This window comes from Sorex fumeus, unplaced genomic scaffold (assembly GCF_029834395.1).
Source record: "Sorex fumeus unplaced genomic scaffold, SorFum_2.1 ptg000063l, whole genome shotgun sequence".
In the NCBI taxonomy this organism is placed as follows: Eukaryota; Metazoa; Chordata; class Mammalia; order Eulipotyphla; family Soricidae; genus Sorex; species Sorex fumeus.
The window spans coordinates 62561592-62580966 of record NW_026606120.1 but is presented as its reverse complement, the minus strand read 5'-3'; the positions used below and the strand labels follow the sequence as shown (position 1 = coordinate 62580966).

Below are 19375 nucleotides of genomic sequence, written 5' to 3'. Positions count from 1 at the left end.
AGACGTGCTGCTTTTCCTCTGTGGGGCATTTCCAAGAGGGGGTCTGGATTCTGGTGCCAAGTCGGGGTGAACGTGCTCCCCGCTCCCCCTTGGCTCCTCCTGGAATGCTGGCTTCAGGCTGGCGTCCTTTCATCTCTCACCCTGGGACATTGGAGTGTTCTAACTCAGGGAAACTGGCCGTTGGTCTCCAACGCCAGCCAGGACACTGACTCTTGGACTGAGTTTGTCAATTGGTGGCAGTAACGAGGCCCACTAGAGAAGAGGTCACTACTTTGGTTTTTTTTTTTCCTCCCAAAGAAACTAAAAGACTTGCAAGGCCCCTGAGACTGAGTGTCTCTCTGATTTCAGTGTCCCGCTGTAGGTGAATAGAAAGGAGCTTTTCGGCATTTCTGCAATCTGTGTTGCACAATCTGCCTTGTGGAAAGCCAGTGTCTAGCCCCTTCAGGGGCCATCTCAGGGGCTCGGGGCTTTTCCTCTCACCATGCCCTTTCCCTGACTCCTGTGGAGGCACTGATCCTCTGTGTCCTACTCCCAGCCTTTCTGGACCCCCTCACCTGGATTCCATCCCCTCTTGGACACCACTCCCTGCCCAGCCTGTGTTTCCTCCCCTCTCGAAACCTCCCTCACCTCTGTTCCCTCCCTTCCTGAACCCCTCCCCCCAGCTGTATTCTCTCCCTTCTTGGACCCCCCTCACCTCTGTTCTCTCCCCTCTGGACCCCGACTTACTGTGTTCCCTCCCCTCCTGAGCCCTCTTCACCTTTTTTCCCTCTCAGAACCCCCCTCATTTATGTCCTCTCCCCTCTCCGACCCCTGCTCACTTGTGTTCCTTCCCCTCCCCTCCCGGACCCCCGCTTACCCCTTGAGCAGTCTCATGCTCTCCCATGATCACCGATGGGAACTCTGTGTGCCAACCTATCAGATTTTCTTCAGAATTCTCTTAGGAAGCAAGATGGTTGCCAAGAGTAGGGATGAGGGATGGGATGGAGGCGACGTGGTCATTGGAGTTTTAAAAACCATATCTCCATTCCCAAGTGAAGCAGTGGGATGACCTTTCTAGAAGGTGCGGAGGACACCATCTTCCCTTCCTCACTTAAAAACTGCGCCTTTTCTAAGCAGAGGAGTGGGGCCGGGCAGTTTTCCCTGGTGTCAGTCCTGTCTTGGCCAAGCTTTCCAAATGTATGGTTTACCTTAATCGGATTGAAGAGGAGGAAGAGTACCTAATGGATGGGAGACCATGCCTAGAGCCTGCGCTTCTGGGTCTCCATCCCGACTGGCAATGGCTTCACTGAGCAGAATCCCCTTCCCCATGTGCATGTCCGTGGACCGAACCCGTCTGCCTCCCTGAGACAGGCCTGCAGACCGTGGCCTGGGGAGAGCTGGTCTACTGTGAGGGGCTGCCCACCTGGGCTCTGGCTGCTCTGGCCTCTTGGGGCCGTCATAATGGAGGGCGTGGGGAGTCCTGAGCGGCACTTGGCAGCCCCACTGTGAGCTGGCGTGGAATCTTCAGGGTACCACCATGAGTCACAGCTCACTCAGGCCCCCTCAGGATGAAGGTAAGAACCCTGTGAACACCGGGGCTGCACCGAGATCAACCCTGCCGCGCCATGGCTCCAGCCTTCTGAGTCCCGGACCTCAGCCATGCTGCTGAGGGGCAGGGTCCCAGCGTACCATCAGATCAGCCTCCACCCACGGTGGCGGGACCCAGCACTGCCCGGCCAGGTAGGCCTTGGGACCGTGGGTGGGCGCTGTTGGTTGCCGCTGCCTGGGGAAGGGCTCTCTAGCTTGTATCATTACCCTCCAGTAACACTTCAGACTTGGTTCCCTAGTGAAGTCACATTCCAAGTGCTCGGCTGTCTCCTGTGACGCTAGGGCTGCCGGCGTTGGCCTGTAGTTGCCGCTGGGGGATCGCCCAGGCCCTTGCCTCCTGTGACCTGCTCTGCGTTAGCCAGGCTGCAAGTACTGCCACTCTTGATGGTTCTCTCTGCGGTGACACTTAAGGTCAAACTCTCTCTCCCGCTCCTATCAGCTCTCCGGTGTCAGCTCCCAGGACTCGGGGACTTGCTCCCATCCCACGGCGGATTGGCCGGAGATTCATGTCATTAGCTCCCCATGGCAAACCTGGGGCAGTCTGGTCCCCATGGAGGAAAGTCTCTTCTCGCTCCTCTGTCTGCTTCTGGGTTCAGGCTTAGCAGACATTTTGATTCTCCCACCAGAACTGTGCGCATTTGGTAGACATAGGAGATTCCTTGTTTATTTTTCTTTCTTGGGAGGGCAGGAAGCTCCTCCTCGCTGTGCTTTGAGGTCATTTTCTACTCTGTGACTAGAGGGCATTCCCTCTAGTGCTCAAGGGACTGTGCTGTGCCAGGAATCAAACCTAGGCCCCCCACAAGCAAAGCTTACACTGTCCATTGAGCTCTCTAGCCCCCAGGAATTACAGCACCTTAAACATATCTGGGCTAGAGAGAGCTCAGTGGATTGAGTGCCTGCTTTCGTACAGGAGGCCTGGGTTCAACAACCCTCATCCCAACTAGTGCCCCCCTACCTCCCTGCCAGGTATGGCCCTCCAAAATAAAATAAGTATTTGAATGTATGTGCATAATCTTCCCACCCCCTTCCTTTTTGGGACACACTTGTCAGTGCTCAGGGCTAACTCCTGACCATGTTCTCAGCACTTCCGGGGTGCTTGGAGGACTGTAATCAGTGCTGAGGATTGAACCACATGCAAAGGCCAGCTTTAACCCATGCATTATCATTGTGTGTGTGTGTGTGTGTGTGTGTGTGTGTGTGTGTGTGTGTGTTTTAGGGCTATTCCTGATTGTTCTCAGGGCTTACTCCTGGCTGTACACTCAGACTCTACAGGGCTGAGGGGGCGGGGGGGGGGGCGGGGAGGAACCGTATGAGATGCTGGGGCTCCTACCTGGTCCAGCTGCATTCACAGCCAGTGCCCTTCCTTCTGTACTGTGTCTCAGCCCTTATGTCTGTCATCTTGATTCCCTCCTGATGAGGAATTAAGTAAATGCACCTAGACCTAGAGGCACTCTTGTTACCCTATGAAGGCCTCTGTGATCTCCTAGCAAACTAGGGACTTGCAGTGGGAGAGAGAGAGGGGCAAGGGGGCTCTCAGACTGGCCCCCCAGTGGTTATTCTCCGAATGCAGTGGCCCCAAGTGCTGAGCTTTTGCCGCTAGGTCAAGTAGCTCTTCACTGTCCCTGGAAGCAGAGAGACCCACTCAGTACCAACTTGACATGCGGACACTGCAGAGTCAAGTGTCGCCTGTTGGTGACTGATGGGTGGGGGACAGGCTTGGCAGTGGGCACGTCACTCTGGAGGAGAGGTCCGGACTTCTGCTCGAAGTCACGTCACTCTGGTGCTTGAGGAGAGGTCCGGACTTCTGCTCGAAGGGTGCGTGGAAGCCCACTGAGGACGCTGAGTGGCTGTGGCTTCGCTGACGGGGTGGGCCCTGGCACCGCCGCTCTTCCTTCTTGGTTGGCATTCCCACCAGCTAGTGACTCGGAGCTCTTTTTCCACCGTCTCCACTGCCAAGTTGGCCTCAGCGCTGGGACCAGCGCTCTGTGGACCGTTTCCAGACATTTGTTTGCTGCTTTGCAAAATTCTCCAGACTGCGGCATCTGGGCTGGGACTGTGAAGCCTCGACTTCTCCAGGGATAAGCTGGGCCTGAACGTCTGGGAGAAACAGGGAATCCTTTTGGAACCTGGAATGAGCAGGCGGAGCGTGCCTGCCTCAGTACTGTGACCACTTGGCAGCCAGCCAGCAGGCATCTCCTCACTGCGCAGATGAACCTGCTAAAAATAAGCCAGCAGCTATTTAATTCCAACAGATTCAAAATAGCAGTCTCTCTCCCGCCCCAACCTACCCCCCCAGCTCCCTGGCAAGGGCTCCCCCAGGTTCCTCTGCCGCCTGCCCATGACCTGGTCTCAGGAGTGGGAGGTCCTGGGGAGGGGGACATCTTCCCTCAGCGTGAGAGCTCTTTTTTTTTTTTTTCCCTTTTTCAGTCACACCCAGGGTTGCTCAGGGGTTACTCCTGGCTCTGCATACAGGAATCACTCCTGGTAGTGCTCGGGGGACCATATGGATGCCAGTGTTTGAACATGGGTCTCTCATGTGCACCTGCTGTACTATGGCTCCTTCCCCAAGGCATGAGAGCTCTTAGACCCACAGTGTTAAGTGCCACTTACCTGGTGCAAGGTTCAGTTTCAAAAAAGGCACATCTGGGGCTGAGCGAGCGTAGAGCAGGTTGGTGGGCATTTGCCTTGCATGCAGCTGGCCAATGTTCTGTTCTTGGCATCCCATATGCCCCCCCACCCCCACCCCTCAAAAGTGATCCCTGAGCTCAGAACCAGGAAAAAGCCTTGGGCACCGTCGCGTGTGGCCAGAGAACCAAAAACAAACAAAAAGACCAAACTACAACAGGACCCGGAGAACAGGCTCACAGGAGGTGTGGCTGGGCAGGAAGGCACCAGTGGGCCCTGTCTGGCTGGGTTGCCTGTGTGCAGGCAGGCGTGAAGGTGGCCCTGACTGAGCATTTGGGGAATGCTGGTGCATCCCACCCTGGGCCTCTCAGGCCAGGGCACACAGGGGGAATGGTTGCTCTACTGGAGGGGAGCACTCGTGAGTGAGGGGTCTGTGTTGACTGGTAGGAAGTGGGGCCTCAGGGTCCCTGGAGCTGCATGTGAGGGACCCTCATGAATCCCCGCCCGGCCGTGTGTGCCTGCCCCGTGGGACAGTGGTTGCCTGCTCCCTGGAGCGCCCGGCTCTGTGCTTGGAGACATGGGTCACGTATCTAATTGCAACAGCAAGGGAAAAATAGAACATGTTTTCCCTTTATCTGGGAATTTCCTCTCTTTAAGTGCCTGGAATATTTTACTTAAGCATTTGGAATTTCCCATCCCTGCTGAGAGATAGTTCTGGAGTTCACCCAGAGAAGCGGAGGTACCTGGTTTCTGGTTTCTCAGCAAAAATTCTTAATCGGAGGGCGAATGGTGGGTACTGGGGATCGATCGGGCGGGGCATTGAGGATGTCGTGAACTGGGTGACACAGCTGCAGGGTGCAGTATAAGACACCAGTGAGGGTCAGGGATGTGGCTCAAGGGGTGGAGCACAGGCCTTGCATGTGTGAGGCACTGAGTTTGATCCCTCAAGTCACATGCCTCTCCCACCCAGCCCTCCTGCTAACCTGTATCCCCTCCCCAACTTCTGTGGTCCTTGCACAACAACCTGGGGCCTCTGGCTTGGAAACAGAGCAGGGACAACTCCACTTGCTTAGCTGCCATGGCTGTCCAGGCTGGCTGTGGAAGGCTGGGTGCTCAGTGGTACATAGTGGTAGACTGGGATAACTTGCCTGGGCTCACGTGGTTCAGTTTTCAGTGTGTGCAAGGCCTTGAAAATGGCAGAAGCGCAGGGGTGGGGTGGGCCAGGGTCTGATTGCTGTTGCAGAGCTTCCGAGGGGTAGGACCAGAGGTAGATGGAATGGTGGGCCTCCTCCTTTTGTACTATGAGTCTGGTAGAGTCAACTTGTGGCAGACACCTGGGGCCTGGTAGTTCCAAAGGCTCCTGACTTTGCAGTTTCAGAGGGACAAAACCCACCCCTTGCTCCCCAGCACACATGTACACGCACAATTTGAGTGTGAAGCCTCAGGTTGGGTACAATAAAGGTTTGGAGGCAGCCCTCTGAGTTCTGCTGGGGGGGGGGGTCTGTTCTTTCCCCCAACCCCTTCCCACCCCCTTTCATCTTTTCCCTGAGAATTTTAGATAGGCATCACAATTAAAACCCCCCTGATTACTTGCTTAAGTGGGATTACTTGCTTAAGACAGACTCAGGCTGTCTGTTCACTGGCTAGGAGACCACCTGTGCTCAGACCCCCACTCACCGTGGGCTGTGGCAGGGGCCGGGTACGCTGCCCACTGCCGTGTCTCACGCTCATCCTCCCTCCTGCAGCCTCTTTCCTTCTCAGAATCACTTTCATGCCTGAGTCCTTGAGCACAGAGCAAAACCCCTGTCATCTGTCACCTGTTGGCTGTGTGTCCATTGTCACAGAATAGTCATTCTTCAACTCGGCTGCATATTGCAATCACCTGCATCGAAAATATCCTGGTGCTGGGCTCTTTCCCTTGGAGATTCTGGGCTAATGGGGTGCGGCGTTGATCTTGGGATTTAATTCTTCCCAAATGGTGCTTAATAATGCAGCTGAGTTGGAGTACCACTGTTAGAGAAATAAAGGTTCTCTCTTCCTGGAAGGAAGAGGCAAGACTATTTTCAGATAAATCCCAAGGAGCCTGCTTGAGAAACTATTAGGTCTAATAAATGAGTTCCACAAGGATAGAAGGTCCATGTGCGAAAATGTCCTCGCTTGCTGTTTATCTTTCTGACGGGTTTTTCCGTGGGAGCCCGTGTATTTAGACACCACACATGGGCGGTCTGCAACTTTTATTTTTTGTGTGCTTTTGGATATTTTTGGGCTATGATTAGCTTCTCCCACCTAAAGTGATGCCTAGTGACTTTTTTCCTTGAAGGTTGCTCAGGTGCGGTTTGGGTGACCATGGGACATTGGGGATGAATTCGGGCCTCCTGCATGCAAAGCTTGTGTGCAGCCCATTGAACTGTCCTCAGGCACCCAGTGCTCATTCTTGGCCTGTGTTGTTTATTGTTTGATTTTATTTTATTTTTTTATTTTATTTTATTTTATTTTATTTTATTTTTTTGCTTTTTGCTGGTGATGCACAGGGGTTACTCCTGGCTCATGCACTCAGGAATTACTCCTGGCGGTGCTCAGGGGACCATATGGGATGCTGGGAATCGAACCCGGGTCGGCCACATGCAAGGCAAACGCCCTACCCGCTGTACTATCACTCCAGCCCCTACCTATTGTTTGATTTTAGAGAAAAGATTTCAAGTGTGGAATTTCTGGCCCATGGGGTATATTCAGTCATGAAGTTCCCAGAGCAGTAGGAACTTCCTCTTTCCCTCTAGACCCAGAAACTAGTGGATTCTAAGTCTAATGTGGACCGGAACCTGAGTTCCAGTCCCTTGCATGTGCAGCCCTGAGGTGGCCATCTGTCTTCTGCGGTTACTTGTTTGACTCTGAAGCAGTAAGGCAGCATCATGAAACTTACCCCTCGGAAGGATTCAGACAGTCTTCTGAGCTCTGGCCCTGCTCAGCTCTTCCTGACTCCTGAACCATTGATCCCCAGATGTCACCAGGGTGGCTTATCTTTAAGGAGGAAGGGACTTTCTGGAGATCACATCCCCGCCACCTCAGCCCCCTAACTCTGGGGACGGGACACTTTCCAGAGTGCTCCTTCAGACACTATAAAGTGTTGTGTCACCCTTCTTGGACCTAGATTCTTCAACTGTGGATCATCGTCCAGTGGCAGAACTAATGAGATCAGCAGGAAAATTTTGTTTCAGAATGGATTTATGGTATATAATCGGTGTTTCTTGTTTGTTTTGGGCAACACCCAGTGGTGGTCTGTGTCTATGCCCAGCTCTGTGTGGGGGTGGGGGCGGAGGGTGCAGGGGCTCAGACTCAGGCATGGCAAGGGTGTGTTCAGCCCATTGAGTGTCAGGCTGGCCCCAGCAGGCCTGCAGTGCCTGGACTAACCCTGTACTGGTCTGCAGGTGTAAAGTGATGGAAAATCATGGCCCTGGGCTCAGTGGGGCTTGGCCGGGCTGGGTTCCTCTTGCAGGTTTCCAAGTGCCCTCCTGTTCTACACAGCACTCCAAGGTGCCAGTGGCAGTACCCGGCCTCAGCAGAAGGAGGGAACCTCTCAAGGAGCTGCCGTTTGGTTTTGTTAGAGATCATGAATATGTGCAAATTTGATTGCCAAGAGTTAAGACCTTTCCAGTGATCTCTGCACAACGCACAACCCTGTGTTAAGGTGTGATTCACCGTGCCAGTGATGCAACCTTGGATTTTGTTGTGGTCATTCTGTTTTCTTTGGTTCGGGGTCCACACCTGGCAGTGCTCATAGACTGTTAGGTGGTGCTGGGAATCGAACCCAGGTCTGCCATATGCAAGATAAGCATCTTCCCCTTTGTACTATCCCTCCTGCCCGCAGTTTTGGAATTGAGAAAGGTGTAACTTTGCGGGGAAAAAAAAAAATCTGCCATGGGCGACACTAAACATAAAACATGTCTGTGTGCACATGTGCACGTGTGTATGTTTGTGTGTTTATGTGTGTATGTGTGTGCACGTGTGTGTTGGGTGGAGTGGGGTTGGGAACTGGTGATTGCCACTGGAGCCTCATATGTGCAAAGTGAGTGCTCATATCCCTGACTCAAGGTGTGTCCCCATCTTTGGTTTCCTGTCTCGGTACCTGTTTACTTTGTTCCAGGCCCTTCTGTTTTCTCCTTGTCTGGATAGAACTAATCAGACCTCCTGGTTGTTTTTGTTTGATGCACTGTTTGTCCTGCTCTCAGATCTCCTGGAAGGCAGCTTGGTGTGTGTGTGTATACATGCCAATGTCCATTCTCTCTGACCTCCAGGGTAACGCCCAGACTCTAGATCAGGGGCCTCAGGACTCATGGCTTTCGCCCAACCCCCAAATAACTTGATTGTACATAAATGGGCATGACCCTTCTTGCTCCAGCATCGCACCCTCCTCCCTCCTCTGGCCTCAGGGGTGCCTTTCCACGCCCCATGGCCTCTGGGCGCCTGTCAGGGGTGTGGACATGTGAATTCCGTGGAGACCGGCACAGTGCTCCAACCTCCCTGGGAATGGACGAAGGTGGGCTTGGAGATGAGAAAAGCAGGATATAATTATCTGCCTGTTTAATGGAGGGGCTTGGGGGGAATTTGGCGCCCAGAAGTGAAAGGGACGTGGGTTCCAGAGTGGCAGGGCAGTATGTGTGGGCACAAGAGTGGGAGGGCTTCTGACTTTCCTGCAGGGGGTCCCCCCAGCTGTGTGGGTGTGGGTGGAGGGAGCGTACTGCGGTCCCTGGGTCCCCTCCCCTGGCTCACTGCTCCCTCTCTCCCCTCCTCTCCCAGGTGTAGTTGCGTCCAGCCTGCAGGATGGCCATCCAGCTCCGCGCTCTCTTCCCCTTGGCAGTGCCTGGCATGCTTGCACTCCTTGGCTGGTGGTGGTTCTTCTCTCGAAAGAAAGAGCACAATAGCGCCCCCGCCATACCAGAGGAGGCGGGCGCTGTGACGTTGGGCACCGCACCTGCCCCCAAGGAGGAGACTTTCCCAGGCGGGGACCCGGGCCCTCCGGTGGCATCCACCCCCCTCAGGGTTAGTCTGCCGCCCGAGAAGGAGCTGTCCCCGGTGGGCAAGCCAGCGGTGGAGCCCCCCGCCCTGCTGCGGGCACAGCCAGTCTGCCGCCGGTCCGAGTCCTCGGGCAGCCTTCCCAGCACCACTGACCCGCGACTTCGCCCTGGGATCCGGAAGGACGATGGCGCGCAGGTGGGGCTGGCCCCGACGGGGGACGAAGCCAAGCCAGTTCCTCAGGAGTGTCACCTTCCAGCCCCCAGGGCAGTCTCGTTCCCCCACGAAGCCGCAGAGATGTGCAAGCGGGAGTCCCTGCTGAGCAGGACTTCAGGGCAGGGCCGGCAAAGCCAGGCTGGGGCCCAGGCAGAGAAGCACGGCGCCGGGGAGAAGGCGCGCGAGAGGGCTGAGGGCACGGGTGACGCAGCCGCCGCGCCGGGAGACAGCGTGCTGGAAGAAGGGCTGTTGAGTTCGGAGTATGGCCCCGAGTTGCAGAGCAGCAGGGGTCGCGCCCCTTCAGGAGGTGGGGGAGAGCGAGGGCCGAGCGGCCCACCCTCAGGAAATGGAAGGAAGGTGTGCACCCACGCAGCTGAGCTGGGGAAGGAGGAAGAGGCGACGCGCGCGGAGCCGAGCCAGGCTGAGAGCCCTGCACTGCCCGGCAGAGGTGGCAGGACCCGGGACAGAGATGCGGTGGCCGGGAAGCTGGACCCTGAGAAGGCCTTGGATCAGAATGAGGCCATCGAGCAGGCTGCTTTGCAGTTAATCTCCAAAGTGATCTTGGGAGCAACGGAAGAAGTGCTGGCCACGACCGTGGGTAAGATCGCAGGCCGCCTGGGCCAGGCCCCTGCCAGCCAGTGTCCAGGGCAGGAGGAGAGAGGTGCACCCGGGGGCCAGCAGATAGCCGCACGCCCGGCACAGCCGGCCCTGCCTTCACCAGCCCCAGCGGGAGAGGACGCGCCACTTCCAAAGACCTATGTGAGCTGCCTGACCAGCCCTCTGTGCAGCCCCACCAAGGACAAGAAGCCAAAGACCTCCGCACACCACCTCTCCCTGACACCCTGCCTGCCCCCGGCCACCCCTCCGGGAGAGCTGCTTGGCGAGGCGAGCGTCCCAGTGGAAGATCCGGGCTGTGTCCCTTGCACTTACGACAGCAGCCAGGCTGGTCCCTCCATGGCCTCCAGGCAATCCTCAGATTCTGCCAGCACTTTGGGGCAGGAAGACTCTTGTCCAGAAACCAGCTCCAGCCCCCGGGAAAAGGCCAGCACACCACCGCTGCCCGAAAGTACTGTGCCCTTCAGCAATGGGGTGCTCAAGGGCTTGTCGGACCTGGGGACTGAGGACGGATGGCCCCCGGACGCCGAGGCGGATCACTCGGGAGGTAGGCGGCTCTCGGGGGGCTCCACGCTGAGCGGCCGGGGCTCACTCTCTTTTTCTGGGAGTCCAGCCAGCCGGCCTGCCTCGCTTTGGTGTGCAGGCGGTGAGGGTACTAGCCAGCGCTGCTTCCCCATGGGCTTGCAGAGAGCTGGGGTGCAGCCTGGAGTAAGCGAGTCACCGCCAAGCGAGCTGGCTCCACTCTAGGCCTCCCTGAATCCAGACCTGGGGAGCTGTACCTTAGACTGGCCGTTGTCGGTCACCTGCCCCAACCCTGAGGAAGGAACCTGGTGGTCGTCAGGGCCACTGGTTAGCCTAAGTGTGTCCCTCTGTCTCCTTGGCAAGCACTCCCTTAAACAGCTAGACGGAGAGATGGCCTTAGCGTGACACCCCTCAGTCCCCAGTCTGGCTGCGGCCCTTGTCCGGGACTTGCATCCTTTAATCGTTCCCACGTGCTCAGAGGCCCTCCCAGGGTAAGTGCTGTGGGGCTGCGCTCACTGACTCCTTGGCCAGGGCCTCAGCTGTTTTCTTCGCAGATGGTTCTCTGCAACCAGCACCCCCCCCCCCTCGCCCTACCCCAAACACCCTAAAACGGGGCACTATTGTAACCAGGTGTCGGCTGAGTTTTTCGAGTCTTGAGCCTCCCAACGATGGTTCAGATGGCTAACACACAGGTCAGCAGCCTTTCCTTCCACTTAGCTCAGGAGAAAGGCTGGGCCCTGCATGGGCCTGGAGCCTTATCCCCCGGGAAGGAGGGGAAATGTTCCCGGGAACCTCTTGTGTTTCCAGCCAGTGTCTAGCCTGTCTTTACGCGTGTTTTAGTCAGTGGAGACACCACGGTTGTGTGCTTCCAAAGGGGGTGGGGGTGGGGGTGTGGAGCTGAGGGGCGGCTCTCCTGGTTGCAGCTGGAAGGCCAGATGCTACCTGCTGCATCCTGAACACCTCAAGTGTGGGGGAGCGAGCACCCCAGTGACAGACACCCCCCACAGACAAGTCTCCCCCCAACACAAAAGCCCCTCAAGAGGAATGGCTCCCCACCCCACCGCAAGCAAATAAAGACTTTTCCTTTCAGCTTGCCAGCTCTAGGGTTATTGTAGCAGTTGCGCAGCAAGGCAGGGGCTTCTGAGTTCAGGCCCCCCCTTAAGAGAAGCTGCCTGAGGCCTGGTGGTAGGAGCAGAGGGTGGGTTTGGGCCCCCAGCACAGGCTCCTGCCTTCCCTCACGTGCCCCCAGGCCAAGGAGGTGGAGGGAAAGCAGGGACATGGTGCCCAGACCAGCCCGCAGACTTGACTTCGTGTTAGGAGGGCCCAGGAGTCCTTGGGCTAGAGACGCTGGCCAGTCCCGGCAGTTGGGGGCAGAGCTCCTGGGGCCTCTGGGAGGAGGAGATGGAGGGGTGGCTTGGGCCTCCAGGGGAAGTTCTCTCCAGCCTGGCTCCTCTGAGTTCCGACTGCAAGTGCGGGCTCAGCGAAGGAGTATGTCTAGGGTTTGGAGAAATCATGTGGAAAGTAACCTAATTAGTGGCATCTCAGGAGTGACTTATTTCTGGCAGTGGAGTTTTCCCTCTCTGAAAGCCGGAGCCTCCCCTCCAGACTCCTGCTTTCCGCGAGCTCGAGCGAGGCAGCTCAGGCTGGTGCCCTGCACTCCGTTGAGTCTCTTTAGATTCGAGTGGCAAAGTACAGCTTGAGTGGAGGTGCGCCCCGCCCTGCCCTCTTCCTGTGGTCCAGCAGGGCCTCCCTCTGCCCTGGACAGCTCTTCCAGCAGGCTGGAGGCGTCTCCGGGGGCTGCTCTGCTGATGGCTACCCTGGGACCCCTGCCTAGAACCCCCCATGCCCCCATGGGACTGGTGTGGCTAGGAGGGTGCAGGCCAGTTGTAAGTGGTCAGCCTCCCCTGGAGGATGGCAGCACCCCAGGACCTGTGGATCCAGGACCTTGTGGACCTCTTGGCCCACCCTTCCCCCCTCCCCGTGGACGCCCCTCCTGGGCCAGTGCCTGTGTCTCCCCACTCACCACTTGTCTCTGCCCCAGCAGCTGTGTGCTGGGCGCGGCTGTCAGTGAAGCAAGTGAGGCTGTAAGTGACAGGCTAAAATTAGGTGTATCTATACAGCAGCCCCCCGCCCCACCGCCCTTTCATGGGCTTGCTCTGAGCCTTCTAGACTGCAAGTTGACCGCCGCCTGCCAAGTCTGAGGAGGGGGCGTGGGGCAGGGCCTCTGGGGGGATGTGGGCTTGGGGGATTGGTGTTACTAAGTGTGCTGAGCTAGTGTCCGTGTGTCCGTGTGCTGCTTCTTCCCCTGCAGGCTCGGACGGGAACAGCATGGATTCCGTGGACGGCTGCTGTGGCCCCAGGAAGACGGATGATTTCCAGAGTGCCCAGACAGGCTCCAGCCCGCAGAAGGTCGACCTCATCATCTGGGAGATTGAGGTGCCAAAGGTAGGCTTGCAAGCTTATGGTCCTCTCGTGTCTAGATCATTGCTTTGCCAGGGATGGGGGTGGGGGGGTGCTTCAGAGGGGGGAGCTTTCAACCAGAAGAAGCCTCTGAGTGAGCCAGAGACTGGAAGGAAAGGAAACTGCTGGGCTTGGGTACTGAGAGCTGCGGGGAACGGGTCTCCTGCCTTCTAGAGTGACTTCTGGTCCTCTTCCAGCTCCCAGTCCTGCTTAGTCTCCTGCACGTCACTTGTGTGTGCTGGGCTTTGACCTGTTTGAAGATGCTAGCGGAGCCGATGGGCTGGGGATATGGTCGAGTGTGTGCCTCAGGCAGGTGAGGCCCCGGGAAGTTTTGTTGGCTTGTTTTTAATTTTGTACTTGGGGCCACACCCAGTGATGCTCAGGACTTACTCCTGGGTCTGTGTGCAGGAGTCACTCCTGGCAGTGCTCGGGGCGGGGGGGATGGCATGTAGTGCCGGGGATTGAATGCAGGTCTGCCGAGAGCAAAGCAAGCGCCCTACGCAGTCATGCTTCTGCAAATTTCTTGATGTATCTTTTTGGTTTGAGGGCTGCATCCACTGTGCTCAGGGCTTCCTACAGGCTCTGCACTCAGGGATCACTCTGGCAATGCTCGAGGGACCAGATGGGGTGCCAGGATAGAACCTGGGTCGGGTGTGTGAAGGCAAGCATGCCTCCCCACTGTACTGTCTCTGTGGAGGCCCGGGTTTGATCCCCACACCACTGAACAAGAACCAAGTGTGGGGGCCCCCAGAATCCCGTTGCCATGCTCTACCTGAGCCCTCCAAGGCACTGAATAATTGAGCGCAGATCAGTCTCCATTTCAGAGAACTTGAGGAATCAAAACCTGTGAAGGAAATGAAAACCAGCTCTAATCCTACCCCGGAGAATGACTAGGAAGACTTTTATTTCCTTCTCATCTTGCACCCTGTGGTTTTTAAACAAAACTGAGATTATATTGCTTTAATTAATGCTCTTAAATATTTAACAGTTTAATTTTTCCACTGTTATTCTTTGAAAGTGTAGTTTTTAATTGCATCTTTCGTTGTGCGCGTGCCAGTTCACTGCACTGGTCCTCAGTTCCAGGGTGCTTAAGTGGTTTCTAGCTTCTTGCTGTTACAACTGATGACTTACTAGTTTGATCTCGATGTGTCTCTCTCTGGGACTCTGAAAAAATTGGCCCACTGCATTCTCCCCCGGCCCTGAGCTCTCTGTGGATGTGGAGACTTGGCTGGATCTGAGCTCAGGATCAGGAGGGCTGCCTTGACCCCGGTGGTCGCCTCCTTTTCTTGCTTCCTCCTGCAGTGACCCTCCTGGTACTCCTGCCGCTTCGCGAGTGGTTGCAAAGGGGGCACCCAGCCAGCTTTGGGTGCAGTGGGCCCAGGTCCCTCAGAGCTGCTGGGGTGGGTCGTCAGCAGTTGTGTCAGGCCTGATCTTACATCACAGCTAAATTTGGCAGCTGCTCGCTGCTGTGAACTCTGGCGCGCTGGGCACGTCTGCCGGCCTCGTGCCCAGAGGCTGTCCTTCGGCAGCTGGGGCCTGCAAGCCGCTCTCAGACCTTGATCTTCACACATCCCTCGGTCTTCGGACCCCAGAAGTGTGGAGGAGGAGGGTGGAGTCGCAGGTCTGCCTGAAGTGAAACTCAGAGCCAGCATTTGGAGATGCTGCTGTGTTGGCAGCTTCCTGAATTTCGGCCACACAGAGAGGGCTGACACGGGGACTGCTAAGACTCAGAGCCCCTGAGGACCCGTTTCAGTTGCACGGTAGCTCTGTGACCTTGGCCAGTTACTCTCCTGACTTTGTTCATTAGCGTTGAAATTCTGTAATGTTACAGTTTCATGGGTGAGGTACCAAGGTGGAGAACAGTGTCTGGCAAATGAGTTCATGTTGTATGTCATACTGTTTTTTGGGGGGGCATACCTGGCTCAGACCATACATGCTCAGGGCTTCCTCCTGGGTCTGTGCTCAGGAATTACTCCTGGTGTGCTTGGGGGGCCATATGGGATGTCAGGAATCAAACGTGAGTTGACCACATTGCAAGGCAAGCACTTAACCATTGTACTATCTCTCCGGTCCGAGTTTTTTATTTTTTCAAACATTTTTATTTTTTTCTCATTGGGAACAACTTTCAGTATTCCAGCACCATCCCCGCCACCAGTGTGACTCGCCTTCCTTTCGCTATTGTCCCCGTTTTCCCAGCTACCCCTTCAAGCCTTCGCCCTCAGCAGTCACAAAAGAGTTTATATTGCTCATTATAACTGAGTAGCTAGTGTAATTATTAAATACTCCAGTGAAAGAAAATTTGCGAAAATTGTCACATCTCACCATGGGGATATTAAGCCCTTGTCCGAGGGTTTTACTAAGCTGTTGTTGCTAGTTGAACCTCCTGTGTAATTGTTTTTGTTTCTTGAGCTTAGTTGACTTTTGTGTTAATTTCCCTTCTGATTTGGTGTGCTCCTACTGTAGAGTTTGGAGGTATCACCGGCCTCAAATGCAGGCACATGCTCCAGAAACTCCAGAATATTTAACTGGGCTGTGAAATACTTGCATAGCAGCAGTTGTGGGGTGTGGGTATGGCTGCCGAGGCTTCCGGAAGTAAAGAGGGGTAGGAGGAGGCTGCCCGCCTCCACTGTGAGAAGACCCCAGAGTTCTCAGCCCAGCGACTGCTATCCCCGACATTCCCGGTGGTTTGGGTCTCTGCCGAGCTCCGTGGTGAGGCAGTGGAGTGGGGCCGTTGGCGTGGCGGCCGCTGTGGGGCGTGGGTGCGGCCGCTGGGGCTTCAGCTACAGTTGTGCGTAGACAGTCTGTCTGAGCTTCAGCTTACCTGGAGGTAAGTCCTGTTAACTCTCTCTCTCTCTGGAAGCACCTAGTTGGTCGACTAATTGGCAAGCAGGGGCGCTATGTGAGTTTTCTGAAGCAAACATCTGGTGCCAAGATCTACATCTCAACCCTGCCGTATACCCAGAACGTCCAGATCTGCCACATAGAAGGTCAGTGGCAGCTGCTGCCCCGGGGTTAGTTTTCTTCCCTAAACTCTGGAAATGAGCTGAAACATTTTCAAGTCCCACTTGCTACCCTTTTGGTACCTCAATCCACGGATTGAAAACCCTGTTTATTCAAGGCAGCATTGAGCTCGGAGGAGACAGTACAGGGGCTCAGGCACTTGCCTTGCATGTGGCCCACTCCGGATCCCCACGTATGGTCCCCCCGAGAGTTGCCAGGAATGACCCTGAGCTGAGAGCCAGGAGGAAGTTCTGAGCACCACCAGGCGAGGCCAAAGCAAAGCCAACAGCTTTGAGTGTCTTCAGCCCTCATCTCCTGTTCTGGCGTCTCCTGCGAGGAGCAGAGAAAGTGCTTCGCCAGGGGAGACGGGTTTAATGTCTTGAACCATGGGCTCCATCAAAGCACCCTCTGGCCCCAGGGGCCATACCTCTCACATCTGCTAGTGTCCTTCTGTGTCTCGAATACATTTCACAGGGAGGAGTTCTCTTTCCAAAGGTTATAAACACCTCAGTTCAACTGAGTGGAGTTGAAGTGTCTTCCTTCCGAAGGCAAAAGTTAGCATGTTAGCACATGATGTCAGGATGCGTCGTGTAGAATGAGGGATAGGTTTCGTTTGTGTGTGTCTGTTTTGTATTTTGGACCACACCGGGTTCCTCCTGGCAGGATCAGGGGACCCTATGGGATGTTGGGGATGGAACCTGGGTCGACCACGAGCCTTACCCACTGTACTATCTCTCTGACCCAATCAGCTTGTGTTTCTCTTCTGCAAAATGTCAGTGCCCGTTGTACCACCTCGTTTCAGGCTCTCAGCATCACGTGGACAAAGCACTGAACTTGATTGGGAAGAAGTTTAAGGAACTGAACCTCACCAACATCTATGCCCCGCCACTGCCTTCACTGCCGCTGCCTTCTCTGCCGATGACTTCCTGGGTGAGTATGCTCCCAGGGGTCCAGGGCTATTTTGCGTTCCCCTACCCCTGGAGCTGCCCATACTAGAGGCTGGCCTCTGCTGGCCAGGTCCTCGTGTCATCTGTGTTCTCTGGAGCGGCGCTGGGGGGCTGGCGAGCTGGGGGGACGCCCGCCGCCTCTCCTGGCAGGACCATTCTTTCCTGGTTGTGCCTCCTGGGCATCCTTCATCTTTTCCCCCTGTTGAGAGCAGGTCACAGTCCACCCAGGAGACAGCATGTGTGTACACTGGCTGAGCATTCAAGGTGGTGCTGCCTCCAGGGCCACAGTTGCCACCTCTGAGACCTGCGTGGGAGGCATCACTGGGCGGGGCTAGGGCTGCAACAGGCCAGGGCATTTCTTATGGTCCATCTAGATCTGGTGGCAGCTTAGTGAAGGATTTTCTTCTCTTGGCCCTGAGGCAGGAGATACCTACACTGTGTGTCAGTCTCTTAAGAGTCAGCCTTTGAGAGACTCCGTCCTGGGTTTATTTAGAGTGGTTAACCTCTGTTTTTATCTCTCTTTCCCACTGGACGAACTCCTTAGGATCCTTGTTCCTCTAGGGGTAGGGATGGATACCCATTGTGTGCATTGGGTGGGGAAGCAGGGGTGGTGGTGGTGATTGAACCCAGGCCTCATGCGTGTAAGGAAAACTTTATCTCTCCGGTCTGTATTCTTTATTATTTTTATTTGGGTGGGGGGGGAGTCACACCTGGCGATGCTCAGGGGTTACTCCTGGCTCTGCACTCAGGAATAACTCCTGGCCATAAGGGATGCTGGAAATCGAACCCTGGTTGGCCACGTGCAAGGCAAACACCCTACCCGCTGTACTATCACTCCATCCCCACGTATTCTTTATTTTTTTCATTAAAATGCTTCAAGTTATTTGACCCCACTCTGACCCCTGTCCTGCAACACCTTCAATAACCACTAGAGGTGGCCTCACCTCAGGGCTGGGGCAGAGAGTCCAGCCCGCTGTGAATGCAGTGTGGACGGAGTGCTTGGACTCACTTCTTTCCATTGCACTCTGCTGACTCTGGGACTAGAGAGGCGATTCCAGATGCCTCAGACAGGAAGCCCCGAGGGGGAAATCAGGGCTGGGTCTCACACTGAGGCATTTGGGTAGGGTGAGGGGACGAGAGATGCCCTGGTGTCCGGATTCCCCAGGTGTTGCCTACCTTAGCCAGCAGGGAAGGGTGTCTGGTTTCAGAATCCAGTCTCACCTCTTCCTGGCCCTGCCCGCTGAACCAGCCTACATCCACACCTCCAAAACGGGGTGAGGTGATTTGCGGGGATGCCTATGTGCTGTGGGTGGAGGGGATAGGCCTGACTTCAGGCCCCTGTTTTGGGGGAGACTGGGAGAGGCCATCATGCCACAGTGGTGGGTCTGGGTCAGCAGGGAAGGCCTGAGTTGCTGGTGGCGATGCTTGGGGCCTGCTTCCCTCTCATTGTGGGCTACCTTTACTTAAAGCACTTTCAATTAAAAAAAAATGAGAGAGAGAGAGAGAGAAGAGAGAGATGGGGGAGAGAGAGAGAGAAGAGAGAGAGATGGGGGAGAGAGAGAGAGAGAAGAGAGAGAGATGGGGGAGAGAGAGAAAAAAGATTTCAGATTTCATTCCCATTCTCCTCCTCTAGGTCTTAACAGAGCCACTGGAGATACGAGGTTGGGGAGTAAAATCTGGGGGATGGACCTGGCTCCAGCCTGCTTTGAGGCCTGGTGCTTCCCTCCCTCTTGGCCCCATGGACCCTCCCTGTCCTGGCTGCGGGTGAGGCACCGCCGGTCACTACTAGCACTGATACAGGATGAGGGTCCCAGTGGACCTGGCACTCTGAACGGCTCTGCTTGAGCCTCAGACGCTGACTCGGGCTCCCCCCTCCCTTGATGGGTTGCCATAGGGCCCATTGCCCCTTTCCCTTCTCTGCAGCTCATGCTTCCTGACGGCATCACGGTGGAGGTGATCGTGGTCAACCAGGTCAATGCCGGGCACCTGTTCGTGCAGCAGCACACGCACCCGACCTTCCACGCGCTGCGCAGCCTGGATCAGCAGATGTACCTCTGCTACTCCCAGCCCGGCATTCCCACTCTGCCCACCCCTGTGGAAAGTGAGTGTGCCCCCCCCCCGGGGGGGGGGGCGGTCAGGGAGAGACCAGCTTGGCCAGTGAGCTCCGGGCTCCTGCCCGGGAATAATGTCCGCGCCTTCTTGCCGTTGGCCTGAAGTTGTGTCAGGCTGTTTCCTGGCTGGCCCAGGCCGCTGTTGACCCAGGACTCATGGCATTGGGATATTTGGACACATCAATTCAGAGGTCACTCTACCTACCACTTATGTGTTGAATGAGGTTGTTGCCCACCCGTCCCACAGTTGTGTAAGTGTGACACTTGTCGTAAGTGTGACAC

General features: G+C 55.9%; 1 protein-coding gene across 2 annotated transcripts in view; it reads left to right on the top strand.

Annotated features, from left to right (window-relative positions):
• Positions 1-19375, top strand: part of AKAP1 (A-kinase anchoring protein 1) — a 36462-nt gene that overhangs the window by 13125 nt on the left and 3962 nt on the right. For both annotated transcript variants that reach the window (XM_056127585.1, XM_056127584.1), the window contains exons 2-6: positions 9007-10600; positions 12887-13020; positions 15896-16022; positions 16838-16965; positions 18906-19083. In XM_056127585.1, the coding sequence (XP_055983560.1) occupies positions 9031-10600; positions 12887-13020; positions 15896-16022; positions 16838-16965; positions 18906-19083 (2137 nt within the window). In that variant the 5' untranslated portion in view covers positions 9007-9030. The remainder of the gene's footprint in view (positions 1-9006; positions 10601-12886; positions 13021-15895; positions 16023-16837; positions 16966-18905; positions 19084-19375) is intronic.